The 20691-nt window shown below is 38.1% G+C and overlaps 1 protein-coding gene across 1 annotated transcript in view; it reads right to left on the bottom strand.

The window, feature by feature from the left end:
• Nucleotides 1-222: 222 nt before the first annotated feature.
• LOC127410019 (leucine-rich repeat-containing protein 52-like) overlaps nt 223-20691 on the bottom strand; it is a 65638-nt gene continuing 45169 nt past the window's right edge. The window contains exon 2 of the mRNA XM_051645000.1: nt 223-9370. Within this exon, the coding sequence (XP_051500960.1) occupies nt 9048-9370 (323 nt within the window). The 3' untranslated portion in view covers nt 223-9047. The remainder of the gene's footprint in view (nt 9371-20691) is intronic.

Below are 20691 nucleotides of genomic sequence, written 5' to 3'. Positions count from 1 at the left end.
AAAAGACAAAGAAGACATCTTCACTCAAATGACCTTTATTGTTAGTATAAGTACAAAGTTGACAGGCTGCAGTGCATGAACACGTGAGCCACACGCACACATGTCCAGCCATGCACACTAACACGGCTCACTCGTTCATTCAAAGTGGCGCTGCACTAAAGCAAAATTAAAACAGCAAAACAAATCAACAACAACAAAACAAAACATAAATATTATATTCTATTGTTTTTTTTTTTGTTTTTTTTTGTGTGTTTTTTTTTGTAAAACATATAATGTTACTTAATATAAGTTACTAAAGTTTTATTAATAGACAGAGCTTCTTGAAGAGCTGAAAGAGCCCTAGATGTTCGTACAGTGAAGAATTTCTTGACTTGGTTTCCTAAACACCAAAATGGGTGAAGCATTTGCACTTTCCCACTACACCAGCCCAGTGAACAGAGAGGAATCCAAATATGACAAGCCAGTTACAGCCCAAAAGCCAGAAAACTTGTGTTTGTGCTGATTTAAAATGGGACCTTTGATTCAGCAACCGATTTGCAGCAAGGATGGACATCAAGGTGCACTGAAGAACCACACTGTGAGTATTACACACTGTAACCCTCTGGAGAACCTCCAGACACCCTTGAGTCTCGAATATCTTATTTATGTATCTAGGAGCTTCAATACATATTTTAAGTGTCTCAAAACCTTTCCCTTATGACAGGGTTACTGAAGGAACCATTTACAGTCTTAAAGGTGCACTCAGCATTTTTCTCATTAATAAAGTTAACTCCTAAAGACATGTAATTTTGCAATATATGTAGGAAATTATGACCACTCACATTAAAAAGACTCCAGTCATATCAGTAATCTTATAAAAGCCATTTTAATCTATATGGAGAGGGTCCGCACATGGGGGCTGCCATGTTAGAATCACATGACCAGCCGAATACTACACGCATATTCTCAGTAACTGTCCTGTTATTTGACACTTTCACTCATAGATAAAAGTAATCATGGCTGACTGTGAATACTACATTTCTACAGTGGCATCTGAAACTGAAAACTGTTGATTTTAAGTGATGCTGTATCAAAGCCGCTAGGTGTCAGTGTAAGTCCAAGATGACACAAAGACAAAAGTTACTGAGTGCACCTTTAAGAGTTCTTAAGAAAGGGTGCTTAGAGGTTCTCTTGAGGGTTCCACCAGTTTGAGGAACCCCAAATGGTGCCTCAAAAATCTTTTAATTTTTACAGTAAGATTGACCTGTGTTGACCATCTGAAGTGGCTGCAGTGATGTGGAGATTTCATTGTCACTGTATGTATATGTGTTTTGAAGTATGCTGCACTGCATAAGCAAACTGAGCCTCATTGACCTTGAACCTTGAATATTTAAGCATATTCTTGTGCTTCTAGAATGTCCCCATGTAAAAAAGTGCCAGAGTGCTGTAAGAACCAATCCAAATATGCCAATACACATCATGTTAGGGCAGTATTATAAAATGGTTCAGATGCACACACACACACACACACACACACACACACACACACACATTTCTTTATTTATCACAAACACACAATCTGACTTGACTTTATACCAAATATGCAGTCTCACATATTCTCACATGAGCCACTATGCTTACTAGATATCGTATCTGTATCAGTCAATGAAAAACCCATATCGGTCTGCTAAAGACAATGACAGGTATTTCAGTTTAGTCATTTTAGTATCAAATCCCCAGAAAGGTTGAATTTGTGTGTGTTCTGTGTATAGGAATGTGACAGAGACAGTGTGTGTGTGTTTGGCTGTATGTGACCAGTGGGGTAAGGGCTGTAAATAGGTCAGGGGCCCCCTTGGGCCCCTGTGTGATTCTGTGTATCAACCCTTACACAACAAGCAGGCAGCTGTCTGAGAGATTCATATGAAATCCCTATAGAATGTGCAATTGTCAATGCACACACACATGCACACTTGCATTTAAAGAACAATCAGATCAGATTTGAATGTCACCAAGTAGAGATGAAATGCTCTTGAACAAGACTAGAAGAGATGACAATGAGACGGAACGAGAAGAGATGATAATGTGGCAAGATGAAAGAACAAAATGAGAAGAGATGAGAATATAGGAGACGAGAAGAGACGATAATGAGGCAAGATAAGAATGAGAGAAAACAAGATAAGACAAGTAGATATGAGGACAAGGACAAGAAGATGATTCATAGACAAGAAGAGAAAAGATAAAAATGAGAGAACAAGATATAGCATGACAAAAGATGAAAAGAAGAGAGAATAAGCTGAGAATAAGAGGAGACGACAATGAGGCGAGACGTGAATGAAAGAAAACGAGACGAAAAGAAATGTGATGAGACAAGAGGATGATGAGAAGAGACAAGAAGAGGGGAGATGAAAATGAGAGGAGATGAGACAAGAGTGAGAATGAAGCGAGACAAAAAGAGACAAGAATGAAACGAGAATGACTGAAGAGAAAAGAATGAGAGGAGAATGAGAGGATACGAGAAACAAATGAAAAGAGAAGAGAATGAGAGAATAAGAGGAGACAAGAATGAGGCGAGACGAGAATGAGATAAAACAAAAAGAGATGAAATGAGATGAGAATGAGAGAGACAAGAGCGAGAACGAGACGAGAAAAGAAGAGACGAGAATTAGATGAAAAGAGAAAAGAATGAAAAGAGGAGAGAATGAGCGGAGAATGAGGAGAGACAACAATGAGGCGAGATGAGAATGAGAGAAAATGAAACAAAAAGAGACAAGAAGAGGGGAGATGAAAATGAGAGGAGATGAGACAAGAGCGAGAGTAAGGCAAGACAAAAATAGGCAAGAATAAGACGTGAATGACTGAGGAGAAGAGAAAAGAATGAGAGGAGAATGAGAGGAAACGTGAACCAAATGAGGCGAGACGAGAATGAGTTAAAAGAAAAAGAGACAAAAAGAGATGAAAATGAGATGAGAATGAGAGAGACAAGAGTGAGAATGAGGCAAGATGAGAATGAGAGACGACAAGAAGAGGCGAAAATGAATATGAGATGTGAAGAGATGAGACCAGAACAAGATAAAAAGAGACAAGAAAAGAAGAGATGAGAATGAAAGATGAGAAAAGCGAGAACGAGACAAGAATGAGAAGAGTAGAAGAGAAGAGATGAGATGAAACTGAGGCGAGATGAGAAGTGGTGGTTGCAGTCAGTTGGGGAAATTATCAGCAATGTGTTTAAATGTACCAGAGCTTTATGCATGATGGATAGAGCGTGACGGACACACTGCTGCAGAGAGCAATTGATCCAGCAAATCTAAAGTCTCACAGAGCTCAACTTCAGCTTTCTACCGCAGAGGGCACAGCAACACACATTCTGTGGTTGATCCCAACCAACCAACAGTTAAAAATGTAGGAACTGAAATCAGCCCCAGATAGCACACGTACATCTCTAAGATGTTTGTTTTAGATCGTTTCATCTGGAAATAATCACAATCTAATTAACATCTGCTAAACATCTTAAAAAGATCAGATGTACAAACATTCTAAATCATAAATGTCTCAAAGAAGTTTGCTGAATGTCTTATTGACATCCGAGACATACTTATTGACATACATCTTATAGACGTATTGCAGATGATCAAACAACATTATAAATACATCTTCCAGATGTAAAAACACATCAAATAGATGTCTGGGTGATGTATGTGTGTTATCAGGGGTACTATTTTCCAGACTCTGAATTAAATACTGAACCAAACACTTCTTAAAATCAGTTACTCTCTGCACACACACATCTCATTTAAGCTTTAATCAAGTCATCACTCACACTTTCATTAGAGTTTTTTGGTACATCAAGAATGCAAAAGAAAAACTGTGGCTGCATCTCAAAAGCTAGTGAGCTGCCTACCAAGAGTGCATTTATAACTTCCAAAAATGCTGTGTAGGTAGGTAGCTCACTAGGTTTTGAGACACAGCCTTCTGCTTAATTCCATTCAAAGTCGGATGTGGGATATTCCTACTTGAAATCTCAGACTTCCAACTATAGTGTTCTGTTGTCCGATGATCAGAAGATCATCAGGGTTCCCACACTTTTTGATCAATGAATTTCCATGACCTTTGTAGTTGCTTGTGATTACTAGAATTTTTTAATTATTATTTTATAGAGATTGCACTCACAAGGAGAACAATAAAAATATTTGTCACTATAGAAATTTTCTTGACTTTTCTAAGATGTTTTAAGGTTTTATTAATTTCTATGACATTGTTGTGAAATTGTAAAATGCCCTGATATTTCCAGGTGTTCAATGACCGTGGGAAAGCGGCGTTCTAGTGCACATTTCTAAGTAGGAAGAATTCTGACTTTCTGAGTTGAGTGGAATGCAACATTGGCTTCAGCCTCAGATTAGTATGAACAGTAGAAGCTAATGCTAAAGGAAATATATTCCAAGGGCCTGATGGACCAATGTGGGGGTTCTGGTTAAATCTGTTAAACATTTGTATTCTGGTGTGGACTGCAAATAAGTGAGCTAATTTAGTTTAATTTAGTCATGCATGGTTTAGTCTTCATACTTTGATGTTCCAAGTTGGAAGTTGAATTAGCTTCAGCCTCAGATTAGCACAATAGCTAATGCTACCAATGACCAATGCCAATAGTCTACTAATGGACTTGTATCTTGAAAATATCTCAAACATACACTTTTGCAAATTTTTATTTCTTTCTCTAACCTCTCCTGCAAGAGGTTGTGTTTGTGCATTCTCATAGATATAGCAGGAGTTGAAACCTCACTAGGCAGAGACTGGAAGTGCTGCTACTATAGTTCATTAGCTTTCTCTTGAGTATGTGTGAGTTTGAGTGTCTCTACAGATCTTTCTGTCCCAGGCCACCCCTGCTGCATTACTGATGGTGCTTGCGGTTTTGTAGCAGGGTAGACTGCAGTGTTGTATCACTGTTAGTGTCTGGAAACTCAGATAAAGTTCTGCTCTTGCGCTTCACCAGACTATCGGATGGCACTAGGGCTCATCCTCTTTATCTCTTGTTATATTACACATTAATATTCATAGAGGTATAAAATACCAAAACATCCCCTCCCCAATTTCTCTCTTTTTCTAAAGGGGGATAACATGGCCTTGTATGCTCACTTTTAGAATTTAGAGCAAGTGTGCACAAACACTGCAGAGTGGTGCTATGAAATTTACCACCTCGACTGTCCATCCTTATATTGCCAGGAAGCTGATATCAGCATGATCCATTTGACCTCCACTGTAAGTTTCTGCCAAACCATTTTTAGCTATGTTTTTTCGTTTTGAGGAAGTTACTCCAGATATTTCCTGGCACAACTGTACACACACATTCTCATAATCCTTTTCTCTGTAACACATTGTATTATTACGCTGCCTGTCTCAGGAGGGGTTATCACTTTGGGATACTAAACACTGTTGACATGGCGACACCCCACTATGACCTGTAATCTGAAACATCTCACTGTCTACCACACACAGCAGGTGAGGCAGAAAGCATCAAAGAGTGAACAGAAAGAGAGAGAGAATGAGGTGCCAAAAAGGTGCTGAGATGGGACACGTACCTGTTTAAAGCATTGACTGATAAAGGACTGATAAAGCATGGCTATGCGGTACCAGATAGACCAGCACCAAACCAGTACTTATAGCATAAACCAGCTTGAACCAGCATGGAAACTGCAAGTTTAAGCTGATATTTTCAACAGATTTTTGGTAGCGTTCACACACACAAATTGCAGCTACGAAACAAATGGAAGTCATTAACTTTCAATGTAAGCTGGTGATTTGAGATGACGAGCGACAGAAACCGCTGGTGATGCAACAAAATGAGCAGTTGAGTTTAACTTTATGCACGTGATATGGCGACTACCAATTGGAGTGTAAAAAATGGAGCTCACATGATCTACTGCCTAATACAGTTGGATACTGAAGTTGAGCAGGAATGGCTGCCAGCAACCAACAGTATTTTATGCACTGTGTGTATGAACGCACCTTTAGTTAACACGTGGGAGCAGGTGTGATGGCAGCTTTTACGTTTAAAGGGATAGTTCACCAAAACATAATCATCATTTACTCATTCTCATAGGTGAATTCTCATTAGCTCACCATTTTAAAGGGTGAACAACCATTTCAGTTATGGAAATAAGGAGAAGAGGACAGGAAATAAAAAGAATATTAGCTATAGAATACTAAATATACTGTAAAGCAGCTGAGATATTTTTGAGCAGCCCAGTCCAAAAGCATCATCCCCTTAAGCTCTTTAACCCATTGTAAATGGATTTAGCAACTCTCAGTCACATAACAACCAAACAGCAACTCTGCCTCTCTGCTTAAGGCCAGAGAAGAGCTGTAATTGCTCTACACTTCTCTTTCTGAGGCTGAATGAAGGGATGAAATATGGTAAAAGTGAAGGGTGAATTCACTACACAGTTGCGCTACTTTTGCACATGGTATTTCAGTGCAAAAACATGTATCTTGTTCACTAAGCACCCACAATCCCATGTAACCAGGCACTGGTATAACTCTATGCCATGCATGTTTAAAGTCATTGAGTCATTGAGCACGTTTACATGCACATTCTTACACCGATTATGCTTAATACGTTTTTCTTGCATTGTCATATTTTTTGAATACGCTGATTTTTGGTAGTTATCAGCGTATTAGTGTGCATGTAAACATACTCACTGCCATTCTTTTCTATGCAAACAAGCCTCCTTTTTATGTTCCTTTTTAGGCTTATTATAGAATGCACTAATTTGCCTGCAACAATTAATGTTGCGTTATTACCACCCTCAGAATTTTGTTTAAAAGAGATGTTTGTGTACATCCTGTGATTGTGGCAGCAGTAATTCATCAAATGATGGAAAAGAGCATTATAATAATAAGCACACTTTCGTCCTATTGAAGTATGCCAGATCATGGTAGTCTGCTGCATCCTCCGCATACTAGCACTCCGAACCGGCCTACAAAATGGGGAACTATGTAGTTAAAATTGTGTTCTGTACTCATTTTCTGGCCATGTTTGGACTGTTAAGATATTTGCATAATTCCTTTAGTGAATTGGGTGCTAAAACAACACAGACAGCATGTGCAAATAAACAATGCTATCAGCAGGCAAAATTGCTTTGTAGTGAATTTCCCCCAGAGTGTTGACGGTACAGTGTGAGGCAAGAGGTGTGACTTTAGCTCTGCCCTTGAGAGGCATGTGGTAGTTACAGGAGGAATTGCATTTGATCAAAGCCTTGCAAAAAATTACGGAATGCTGACATACTTTAATCTTCCCCTCATATAGAAGTTTTGCACACACACACACACACACACACACACACACATTTCCCTCTATTGCTCTCAGTATCACCTGGAGGTGTTATTGCTGGACTGGTTACATCTTGTGGGTAAGGCTTCTTGGTGCAGTGCATACAGGCATTCTGAGATCACTAATATCTCATCCAATATAATATAATTTTATTAGTCCATCAGTTGAGCAGTCAGTGGGTCTATGACCCCTAAACGAGCATTTTCACTCTTCCATGGAGACAATTTAGAAGAGTCTTCGATATTCCTTTTTTTTTCTCAATTCACACTGCATGATTCTGGAGAGACTGTCCCATCCATATATATTCCAAGCTAGTGAATAAAAACTGAGTCTGGATTTACTGGATTAGTCTTCAAATCATTCTGGTCACTTCTTTCGAAACTATACCTATCTATCTTTTTCCTTTTTCTTCTCTCTTTCAGTCTCCTTGCCTCTACGTGGCTTCGTTCACACAGACAGTGTTGGGAATTGACATCCGTATTTAATGACAAGTGTGACTCTCGAATTGTTCTGTTCATACAACAGCAGACGAATACTGTTTGTATGAACAAACAACCAAAGATGCAAAAGCCTTGAATAATGCCTATATCAATGGTAAATATCAAAGATGGCGACTTCCATAACACTGTAAAGTCTCAATTGACACGTTATTTATTAAACGAGTAAAATCAAGGCACATTCGTCCAACCAACAATGGCTTTGAGCGCTGTATGATTTACAGACAACTTGGTGTCCAGTGCGGCTCCACTCACACAGTATACACTAAAGGCTGGATTACACTACATGACTTTAACACCGATTTTAGCCCCGATTTCCAGTCGGGCCGAGTCGATGCTTGTCAACACTAGTTGGCATTAGTCTGCAGATTTTGTGCCAGTCAGAGTTGACAGATTTCACAGAAAAGTTCATAGTGTATGATGGATACCGACTCTGATTTCCTACCCTCAGACTAGGATACCATCTAGTTGGAGGATATCAAATATGTTTGATATTGTAGAGTCAACAGTAGAAGAAATTTCTTAGTGTGCAATGCTCCAGGACATAAATCTGAAGTCATATAGTGAGCAGCCACAGGAAATCGAGCATGTGGGTGCCACAAAGCTCAAGAATTGGAGATGTTAATCAAGCCCTCAAAGGAGAGCTTAACTTTTAACGCCACTCACTTTCAACGGACTTTGCAGTCTCTAAAGGACTGGTCCATGTCTTTCGCTACTCGGAACACAGAGTAGAAGCAACAATAACAGCAACGTCTCATACATGTTTGTTTACATCTGTCATGCGGCTCCTAGAACGCGGGTAGTGTGTGATCCCAAGTAAGATCGGTGTGTGTAAATTCAGGTTGTAGAATGCGGATGTCACTCTTGTCACTTGAAATCTGTGTGAACGGAACCACTGTCTATCTTAGGTGTAAAACCACAGTACTATCACTCTGCCCCAATTACATTACTGACACCGGGGAGAGCTGTGTGTGCATGCATTCTAGACGCACTGTAACCTACTCAACCAGTCTGAGTTCACCTATAAGAATATAAACTAATCTAATCTACCATTCTTGTCCTCTTTTCTCATTTGGTTCCTCCAATTAATCTACAACTAATATGTTAAAACATTCTAAAAAAGTGCACTTAAAACCTCTATGGAAAATGAAAACTCCGATTGCCAGAATTGTTTGGGACTCTTTCCGTTCGCTTTCTGTTCCAGGCATGTGCTATCAAGGTTTTCCCAGCATCCCTCTGTCTTGTGGTCACACCTGCATGCCTGGTTTATTCAGGTCCCCATTACCATGGTTACCCCCTCCTCCTCCTCGGGTGGCTATCTCCTCCTCATCCTCGCTGTCTAGCTCTTCACTCTTCCTCTTGCTGTATCGTTCGTAGAGAACCATAAGTATGCCCATCACCCATGCCGACACTGTCCCCGCGCTGAAGATGACGAAGCCGATGGCGATGAAGAACAGGTAGTCCCAGTAACCCAGACCTTGGTGGCACTCCGATCGCAGCTGCATGCCCACCTCTGCCAGACGCTGACCCAACATGTCTGGAGGCCCCTGGCACACTGTCTGCCCCTCATCTAGACAGGACAGAAAGTATGAAAGGGGGGTTAAGATGAGAGAGGGAAAATAAAATGGAAAAAAGGGAAAAGGTTAAAAGTTATGTTTTTGCTTCATTGACATCATGTATTTCACAGGCATATAAGATATAAGACCTGTATACTATATCATTCTATATCACATTCTATATTAATAAGTGTTTTTTGCTGGGGGAGGGGGGCGGAGGTTGGGTTAGGATGGAGGAACAGTGTCCCATTCCCTCCCCTCCATTGAAAAGAGACAACATTTACATTTACGTTGTTAAGGGCCAATCACCATCGGTGAATGGTGCTGTACAATGGTTGGAGGGGGAAAATATATACTGTATATATGAGATTAATCAGCTATATCAACAACAGAAATAGTATTTAACCCTCCAAAGGTATTCAAAATGGCACCTTCCTTTGGTATTTGCGGTAATTTCTGACCGAACGGTTTAGATGTGTAGCCTTTTTGATGATCATGATGATAATGACACCATTTTTTCTTCCCTGAAGTAAGAAAAATAAAATTATGCATTTCTTTGGGGATTTTATGCTATTTTTATCGTATTTACATGTACATTTCTACATTTTACCATTAATTTACATATACAAATAAGCAATAATTTTTTTTTTTATAATAATGATAATACAATTCAGAACATACACTTCTATAATTTGAAATATTAAGAAAATATGAGAATGTGACATAAATTGGAGGCATATTGCTGCCATCTGGTGAACAAAATATAAATAAAATGGTTTGAAAACCATGGCCAGTAGATGGCTGTAGCCACCTACTGTGTAGTCTGATGGCTTGTTGTAACCTAATTTAATATTTTACTACAAGATATACATTTGGATATATATTTAGACATTATCAAACTATTATTTGTCAAGGTTTAGCATTTTAAAATTGATCTGAATTGTCAGTGTTTGAAGTTTATGTCATTATGCTTGTCATCAAACCTGACCATGGTGTTACAAAGAGAAGACACAGAATAAGCATTTTTCTACCAATAATGTATTTCAAACATAAAAATGAAATAACTCAAAGTAAATTCATAGTAATGTAAAGAAAATGAACATCAAGAAACAGAAATTTACTGCAAAATTCAGAAAATTCAAATAGAGTATAAAACAGAAGAATCGGAGTAAACATTTTGCAATTTCAAACATTCTATAGTAGAAATATATTTTGCAAATGTGTGTGCTGTGTGTTTATGTGTGTGTTCTGCATTGTGAGTGTGTTATCATCTCAACCCTTCATTTCTCAATGTGTGTGTTTAGCATTGTGGCTGATTTATTTGTTTTATTTTACAAATGTAAAAAAAAAAAAGCATTGTGTTATTGTCTCATATGTTCATACTAATGTGTGTGTGTGTGTGTGTGTGAGAGAGAGTGGGTGTGTATGTTTTGCACTGAGGATGTTTTAGAGTCTCACCCTGTAATTTCTGTCTGGTTTTTTTTTTCTGCATTGTGGTTGATGTATTTGACAGATAAAAAAAAAGGTTCTTTCCCATTCATTTTCAATGGTCGGTCAATTTTGACCACGAATACCAAAGATGTCGACTTTTTTTTTACGACCACTTAGACAATTTTTGTACATTCAGATAGCAAATGGAGGAAAACACCCCAAGTCTTGTACTGCTCAGATAAAGAAAACCATTTTTATTAAATGTTAAACATTTATTTTGGTTAAAAATGGCTGAATAGGAGGGTTAAATCTGCAATGAATGCGAATGCACAATGGACATGGCTTTTAGAAAGAGTGCAAAAATGGGTACGAGCCCTTTTTTTCATGTTGTTTGTTGATATGTTATCATGAATAAACTCTCCTATGCATGAGTTTGTGAAGGAATTTTGGGATATACAGTATATTGTTTATATATACAGTATATTTATATACTATTCAATACTATCTTACAGATACTTACAGTTTTTGTTAATAAACCCACTCAAGCCCCATTTCTCATCCTTTTATCTGTCTCAGACACAATTGAATCCTTTCTGACTTTATGTCTCACACTCACACACACACATACAGTACACAGTCTCTGTCCCTCCAGCAGTGGCCCTAGGGAAGAAACAGGTCAGTAACCATCATCCCCTTCTTAGAGTCTACACTCAACAGAGCATCAGCCTGTCAGCTCAACATATCACCCCGACAGAATGATATATAAACACACACACACACACACACACACACACACACACACACACACACACTTAGACTGAGACTGGCCAGAGTTGGAGTTCAACTGTGATTTGTTACAAATCCACAAGCAGCAGTTTGTCATTACACACGCTATGTCCTCTCTAAAATTCATATGAAAAATAAAAAAAGACAAAAATCCAAGGCAATATTTCTTCATCTTCTTGTCACTTCTTTTTAAAGATATTAATGAATGTTCAATGGTTTGAGAGTGTGAGTTGTGAGAATTGTTAATCAAAAAGCATTCTTTTTTCAGTGAAGAAGGAAAGAAATTACTGTGGGCGAACAGGGTTGGTAATAAGTCATCTCTGGGTCACGCAGCCCTGGAAAGATTTCTGTATTCAGCATTGATTTTATGAGCACTTTGACCGCAGCCAAAAGTACTTCAAAGCTCAGTGATCAGCCATTATGAGGGGGCAGCACAGTTCATCATGTTTTAATTAAAAATACAGTCCAAACATTTAATTGGTACCCATACTAAGCAGGAAACGGTCAAGCACGACAGAGTTAGCTAAATATTTTGGAATTGAATGCACTTAATCAATAATTATTACATCAGATAATCACGTGATATGGATAGCTGAGACAATGTATATACCCCTAGTCAAAAATCCTACCAGAATGTGTGAGGATTCTGATTGGAATTTCTAACATAATTTGGATTAAACCAATATGAATCTTCCAGAAATCTATTGGCTATTATGTAAAATCCAAGAGAGCCCTACTTATAGTTGAATATTGCCAAACATGCAGTGGCGGGCCGTGTATTTTAAGTCTAGGCCTTCAGTGAGATTCATGCCATTAAGAAAACACAGTTTCACAATGAATAAGACACCCTACGCCTTTGGGCATCATACATTATGTTGCAGATAACTAATAATACCAATTGACATTTTAAAAACACATCCACGCACGAAACTTGAAACGACACTTAATGCTCAAGCAAGCCTAATTTTAACTGCAGCATGACTGTTTGTGAAATGAATGTCTCCCGAACAGACATTCAAAAATCATAATTTTTCATATGAATCTACCAAGGAGGTCTATAATACCTGGAAAATCTATCTAATAATATTTGCGATTTAAATGTTGCTTGCAATACATTTCGTTTCGTCAGGGTACACGGTTATGCTGCGTTCCATTCAAGTTGGATGTAGGATATTCCTACTTGATATCTCCGACCATAAATGCATTCCATTCCCCAATATTCGGAAGATGATGATTAAGGAAACAAAACTGCAATGCTCCCGTTAGCATAACAAGGTTTTGACTCTCATTAGATATGTCTCCTAGCATCCCAACTGATAAACAATGCTGCAGCGCTAGCATTTGTGCTTCAGGTGTACGATTATCAAAAGAGATTATAATGTTTTATACACCTGTTTCTGCAGGCGTTTGTTAAACAAGCTTAAATATCATGTAATGTGAACTCATTTATCGATATTACTTAATAAAGTGAATGTTTATCACTTAATTTGTAATGTAACTTAATCTGATGTTTGTGTGACATCATGCACCTGCATCTCGGTGAAATCAGAGTTGAGAATTTCTGCATGAGCCTACAAGTTGTAATTCTGACTTCAAGATGCATTCCATTGCACTTTTCCTAGTAGGAAGTTGGAAAATCCGACTTTCCGAGTTGGATGGAACGCAACACTACTTTTCAAAACTTGATCCGACACTGAATTCTCAAGCAGCCTAATTTACACTTAGAAAACTCCTGATGTTGCTATAACAAAGCAAAAACTTCACTTTGCTTGAAGTGAAAATCAGTCCTCTTTCCTGTTTAATTAATCAATCGCACGATCATGCAGAACATCTCAGGTTTTTAAATCCATAAGGATCTCTTTCTCAATGGCAATAACAGCAATGATGACAGCCGACTCATCAGACAGATCTCGCACTCTTCACTTTCAAATTACGAACATCACTTAAAGCGTGATTGCGTCACTCAAGGCCAGCTAGAAGGCCTCAACCGGGACATATCCTAAAGATCACACCCACCAAGAATAAATAAATCAATCTGATTGGCTGATGAATCTGACAATCTGACTTTAGTTTCCTATTCATTTGCACTGCTGAGGGATTCTGTGGAAATTCTGAAGGCTTGACGGGGTGGAGCTCAAACTCACGCGCTGCTTTGGGCATGAGATTTGTGAAACTGTTGTCACACTTTGCTTGTAAGCTTCAAGGAATAAATTCTGACTGGATAAACTTTTCGTTTTTCTCTATTTTTTTGTAGATTATTTAAGAGTGGAAAGCAATTAAAAATACATAGGCAAAAAGGTGATTGAGAATGAAAGGATGAAAAATATTTATTTATTTGGCATGTTAGGCCAGCAGAGAAGGCTTTGCTGGCCCTGAGAAATCGCCACTGCAAACATGAAACGCAAAAGGGAATTTTAAAATTGGATTTTTCTATTCCTCGCACAAAGCTATCATATGGCTTTAGAACTTTTTGTTTTTTAAAAGAAGAAATCATACAGGTAAAAAATGATATGAGGGTGAGTAAATAATTATACATTTAAAATAAATAAACAATTAATTTGACTTTTTTTTTTTTTTTCATTTTAGGTTGAACTAGTCTCCTCCTTTAAAGGAAATCACAGCTGAACTTTAGTGATAGATATTCTTTAAATTAATTTTGATGTCCTATGGGGCATTTTATCCTATTGGCAATCATAATAGTCCTATTAGAACGTTGTACTCAACACAATAAAATTTTTGGTTTAGTGTTATGGAATCTAATAAGAAAAATTCCCATTAGGATCCTTCAGGATTTGGTTCCAATTTTTGATAGAAATTCCAATAGGAATCATGTATACAGTCCTTAGACCCAGGGGTGGACTGGGAAGAGAAATCGGCCTGGGATATTACATAGAAACTGGCCCAAAAGTTGTTGAGCGGGTGGGGGGGGTATGGTGGTCACTGTCCTTTTCTGCATATCGCTGCCCCCTTCGACATATCGCAGCGCATTCTGCCCGTTTCGCTGCCGGCCCGGTTCTCCCAATGGCCAGTCCACCCCGGATCAGCCCCAAAGTGCATCGGCCCACCGGGAAAATGCCTAGTATGCCAGATTAACAATCCAGCCCTGCTGAGACCCCATGTCATTACGTACATTACGTTTTGGCTTCCCTATAGGCTATGCATAATTTAATTTAATTTAAACAGGCTGGTCTCAGTTCAGTAGACTTTAGGCTGTCATTAAAAACTTTCGACGCACTGAATCATGTGACAAAACAACATGGCGCAGATGTCAGTTTGTCATCTGAAGTTTGTCTTTGGAATAAACACCAACAAAACTACATCTGGTAAGAAACCTCATTAAGTTTTTACATTAAAACCTGTTTGAGTCAAAAGAGTACAGTCTCTAGTTTCATCCCATATATATGACTGGATATGCCATTTTAAAAATGTCATCGACTCATCGCAAAACGACACACTGTTAAACACAATGACCACATACGGGGACTATAGGCTTATTTTCCTTAAAATATCCTTTATTTACTGTGCATTATCACACTGAGAATCAATGGATGCATCCAAAGGCTGGAAAATGTTGCTTTCAGAGGCTTTATATGGCGTTTGAATGAAAATAAGGTGCATTTCAAACTGTTCTGAGACCAGTGCAGACAGACAGCACACTGGAGGTTAAGTCATTCACTAAATAGGGAGCAAGGGAGCATCCTATTGCTCTCTATGCAGCTAAGTACATTCACACCTAACATCTGGTCAGATGATGTTTGGACCACTCAACATGTTTGGCAGACATGGGACAATGGTAATCAGTACAAATATTTAGAATATTTCAAGCAAATTTTTATTTAACATGCTTGGCAGTAATTGGGTGATGCTAGACATTACTTTGAATCAGAATTAATTATACTCATTTCTGCTGTAATGTCTGTAACCTCTCAAAAACATGAATAACCAACAGTCCTGGAAACATAAAAAAATTTGATAAAAAAAAATCAGAGTGATTTTGAGAAGAGTGAAACTGAACTATGCCCAGACAAGCTTAAACGCGTGCTCCTCTGGAACTGAAACACGGATTGCTTGACGACCTCTGATGCTGTTGCACGTGTTGGGTGTTGTTAAACTCACTGCTGAGTTTTGCTCAGAGAGCGGGAGAATTCCAAATGCCGTTTTTGCGCCCTTGATGGGCACTGTGGGAAGGGGACACCACATGAAGGGATGTTCCAAATGAAAGTGAGCAACTCTAGCCCTCCACGGAGGGCCCTTCCACAAGGCCGTTAGCGAAGGGTACATGCAATGGTCACTTCGAGGAAGTAATTTTACCGTTTATGATCACGTGACCCAGGGTGGCATGTCCTTGGGATATATTTTAAAGCAAAGTTGTCGATCAGAACATATTACATGTTCAAATGCTCAGGCAAGCACTATAGCCCTTTTATATCAGATACTTCTCCTCCGCAGTTTACATTAATCCTCATACATAAGATAGTAGACAGCCATAAGCAGAGAGATACTCCAAAAACAGGGGTAATTTTTTACTGTAGGCCAGTCTAAACCCTGTGGTTTATTATTATTGATTTATTATTAAGACCTCTCGTGCACCAAATAACTTTCGGCGGGAAATGTTAATTCATGTGTTTTATATATATTTATGTAGAACAGATATATTACTATTATTATTAAAACAGCAACAGTAAGCAATTTTAAATAGAACACAAAGTTCAATATTTGAAAAAAAAAAAAAAATATTACAAAAAGTATATTTATTTGCAACAACAAATTAACTGCAAAGAGATTCCTGTTGTTAGAACAGCTGCGCTGCATTGTCATGGTAATGTTCAGGCGAAGATAAAGTGGAAGTGACGTATGTCTTTCATTATTCCATTCATCAAGGGTGTTCCAAACAGCCATACATGAGACTCGAGTGCCCTGCTCCCTCCAGTGTTCCCACTTTCAGGGCTCAGCCCTTCAGATGCTCCATATGCTTCCAAGCTCCATTTGGAATTCACTCAGCGTTCGATGTTTACCGCGATTTTATCAAAATAAGGTCAGATTAAAGTGATTGACGGGGCGCATCAAATCACTGACTTACATAAAATAAAGACATTACATCGTACCAGGAGACTCCGAGAAGTGATGGTACGCAAGAAGTACCGCTGCATACCGCCCCACTTCAAGCACTGATCCCGGGTTAAAAACAAGTTAAGCTATGTCGATTACCATTGAAAATTATTTTAACTCATTCCTTCAGTTTGTAAAAAAATAAAAAATAATTGTGTTAGACCATAAACTTGAGAGATATTTTCTCTATATGTCTGACAGGAAGTGCTATATGTCTGACAGAAATTAGTAGTTCTTTTCTAAAACCTAGTGAACAGCCTTGCTGTCTGCTGTCCAGCAGCATCCTAACCAGAGTTGGGTAGAGTAGCCAAAAACTGTACTCAAGTAAAAGTACAATTACTTTAAAAAATAATTACTCAAGTAGAATTAAAAGTACTAACATGAATAATTATTTGAGTAAGAGTAAGAAAGTATCCAATTAAAAGAGTACTCAAGTAGAGAGTAACTCGTTACTTTCACAGATGACATGATGGACGTTTACTCCCCTATATTCCATTACATAATACACATGTATTACATAATTATTATTATTATTAATGGAAATCCTTTCATCACTCACCATCATGTTGTTCCAAACCCGTATGACTTTCTTTCTTCCATGCAACACAATAAGGAGATATTAGACAGAATGTTTGCCTGAGTCACTATTTACTTTCAGTAAATGTTTTTTTCCTCTATATTTTGAAAGTGAATGGTGACCGAGACTGTCAGTCCCTAATATTCTGTCTAACATATTTTGTGTTCCACAGAATACTGAAGGTCACATGGGTTGGGAACAACATGGTAGGAAAATGATGACGGAAAATGAAATTATGGCTGAGCTATCACTTTAAAGTGATAGTTCACCCAAAAATGACATTAATCTCATCATTTACTCACCCTCATGCCATCCCATATATGTATGACTTCCTTTCTTCTACAGAACACAAATTAAGATTTTTTGAAGAATATTTCAGCTCTGTAGTTCAGTACAATGCAAGTGAATGGGTGCCAAAATTTTGATGCTCCAAAAAGCACATAAAGGCAGCATTAAAATAATCCATAAAACTCCAGTAGTTAAATCCATGTCTTCAGAAGTGATATAATAGGTGTGGGTGAGAAACATCAATTTTAAATGTAATTTTTTGGGTGAACTATCCCTTTAAGAGCTCTTGTCAGATCTGGATGAATTTGACAATAAGAAGAGAGGTTTGGAAATGTTTCTAGAAATTATTACGGTGAAAACTTGAAAATGTCCCACAGGGACATTATATATAATGCTGAAATATAAACCAAAGCAAGATTACACTTTATTAATGCCTACTTTCGCTATTTCATAGCTTTTAAAGTCCTGCGTGGATTCTTATTTCAGTGTAGTTACAGTTTTCAGTGTCAAAAGAATTTAGATCATTAGTTCTGTACAGCAGTACCGTCGCTCTCAAAATGCAGAGTACGCAACCAACCCCAGTCACGGAACACTCGCCGTGTCTGAAACCGCCCCTATTATATAGTGCACTATTTCGGGTGTCCACCATTTTGTAGGAGTGTCTGAATTCTGAGTGAGCCATTCATTCCCTACTTTTGTTCGCTCATTCTTACCCACAGTGCACTCTAATTTCCAGTGTACATTTGATGTACACTCAACAACGGTTAATTGTCCATAATCCACTGCAGGGAAGATGTACAAGCTGAGAGTTTACTGCTTCCTTCACTCCTGCAATGTTCTATTTCATGCTGAATGTATTCAATTACTTTTTGACAAATCATTACTTGATAAAAAAAAAACAATAACATATAGAGAGGCTAAACATACAGATACATTTTAAAATGTACTCTATATTTATACAGAATTTTGCCATTAAGCTGAAGAATTCTTTATTTACTAAATTCACTGAGTTGATATTATTTTAACTCAGGAGACATGATAATTCATTGGATGATTTAAATATTCTGTTATAACATGTAGGTTATGATAATTTGGTCAGATGAGGGCACTATGCACCCAGGAACGCTACCCAGCTTGTATTGGAATTTAAAGATACTAAAGTATAACAAATAAAAACAATAATGTGCATTAGATAAAATGTGTTTACTCTTTATATTAACATATATATTATTCACCATAAGATCGCTTTGCGCCTGCACATCTCTCACGCGCGCACTTTGCGCCCCTTGCTGTGCATGCGCAGAAATGCTGTCTGTTTGTGCTCCAGTTGTCAATCACACATTCTATAGAGCAAAAGGCATTTACATTTAACTTGGATGTTTACATGGATTTATACAGTAAATCTGAAGTAGCTGCGACAGTTTCCAGTGTGAGGGCGCGGGGTAAATGCGTAAATACTGCTGCTCATGATATGCGGGACAAAGCGCACTGATATATTTCTGCACTGATTTAAAAATGTACACTTAAAAATGTATGTCATAAGAGCCCATATTTACAGAATCACCCTGAAAATGACCATCATATTACACAGAAAAGCCCGCATTATCATTAGTTCCACAACTCACCTGTGCTGCCTTAAATTGGAGCTTCAATTTTAATCTTGAAATATCCGTTTGTCTTGGTGTTAAATTAAGACATTGCATGACAAACTGCTCTTTTTTCACTGTACGGAGCGAAGAAAGTCTTTCACTTGAGCATGATGCTGCAGCAGTAATGGACTCGGCTTGAGTGACAGTCTGTAACAGTACACGCAGCGCCCTTGATGGGCACTGTGGGAAGGGGACACCACATGAAGGGATGTTCCAAATGAAAGTGAGCAACTCTAGCCCTCCACGGAGGGCCCTTCCACAAGGCCGTTAGCGAAGGGTACATGCAATGGTCACTTCGAGGAAGTAATTTTACCGTTTATGATCACGTGACCCAGGGTGGCATGTCCTTGGGATATATTTTAAAGCAAAGTTGTCGATCAGAACATATTACATGTTCAAATGCTCAGGCAAGCACTATAGCCCTTTTATATCAGATACTTCTCCTCCGCAGTTTACATTAATCCTCATACATAAGATAGTAGACAGCCATAAGCAGAGAGATACTCCAAAAACAGGGGTAATTTTTTACTGTAGGCCAGTCTAAACCCTGTGGTTTATTATTATTGATTTATTATTAAGACCTCTCGTGCACCAAATAACTTTCGGCGGGAAATGTTAATTCATGTGTTTTATATATATTTATGTAGAACAGATATATTACTATTATTATTAAAACAGCAACAGTAAGCAATTTTAAATAGAACACAAAGTTCAATATTTGAAAAAAAAAAAAAAATATTACAAAAAGTATATTTATTTGCAACAACAAATTAACTGCAAAGAGATTCCTGTTGTTAGAACAGCTGCGCTGCATTGTCATGGTAATGTTCAGGCGAAGATAAAGTGGAAGTGACGTATGTCTTTCATTATTCCATTCATCAAGGGTGTTCCAAACAGCCATACATGAGACTCGAGTGCCCTGCTCCCTCCAGTGTTCCCACTTTCAGGGCTCAGCCCTTCAGATGCTCCATATGCTTCCAAGCTCCATTTGGAATTCACTCAGCGTTCGATGTTTACCGCGATTTTATCAAAATAAGGTCAGATTAAAGTGATTGACGGGGCGCATCAAATCACTGACTTACATAAAATAAAGACATTACATCGTACCAGGAGACTCCGAGAAGTGATGGTACGCAAGAAGTACCGCTGCATACCGCCCCACTTCAAGCACTGATCCCGGGTTAAAAACAAGTTAAGCTATGTCGATTACCATTGAAAATTATTTTAACTCATTCCTTCAGTTTGTAAAAAAATAAAAAATAATTGTGTTAGACCATAAACTTGAGAGATATTTTCTCTATATGTCTGACAGGAAGTGCTATATGTCTGACAGAAATTAGTAGTTCTTTTCTAAAACCTAGTGAACAGCCTTGCTGTCTGCTGTCCAGCAGCATCCTAACCAGAGTTGGGTAGAGTAGCCAAAAACTGTACTCAAGTAAAAGTACAATTACTTTAAAAAATAATTACTCAAGTAGAATTAAAAGTACTAACATGA

Source organism: Myxocyprinus asiaticus, chromosome 19 (genome assembly GCF_019703515.2).
Source record: "Myxocyprinus asiaticus isolate MX2 ecotype Aquarium Trade chromosome 19, UBuf_Myxa_2, whole genome shotgun sequence".
In the NCBI taxonomy this organism is placed as follows: Eukaryota; Metazoa; Chordata; class Actinopteri; order Cypriniformes; family Catostomidae; genus Myxocyprinus; species Myxocyprinus asiaticus.
Note: the sequence above shows the minus strand (reverse complement) of the source record. Positions and strands in the feature narration are given on the sequence as shown.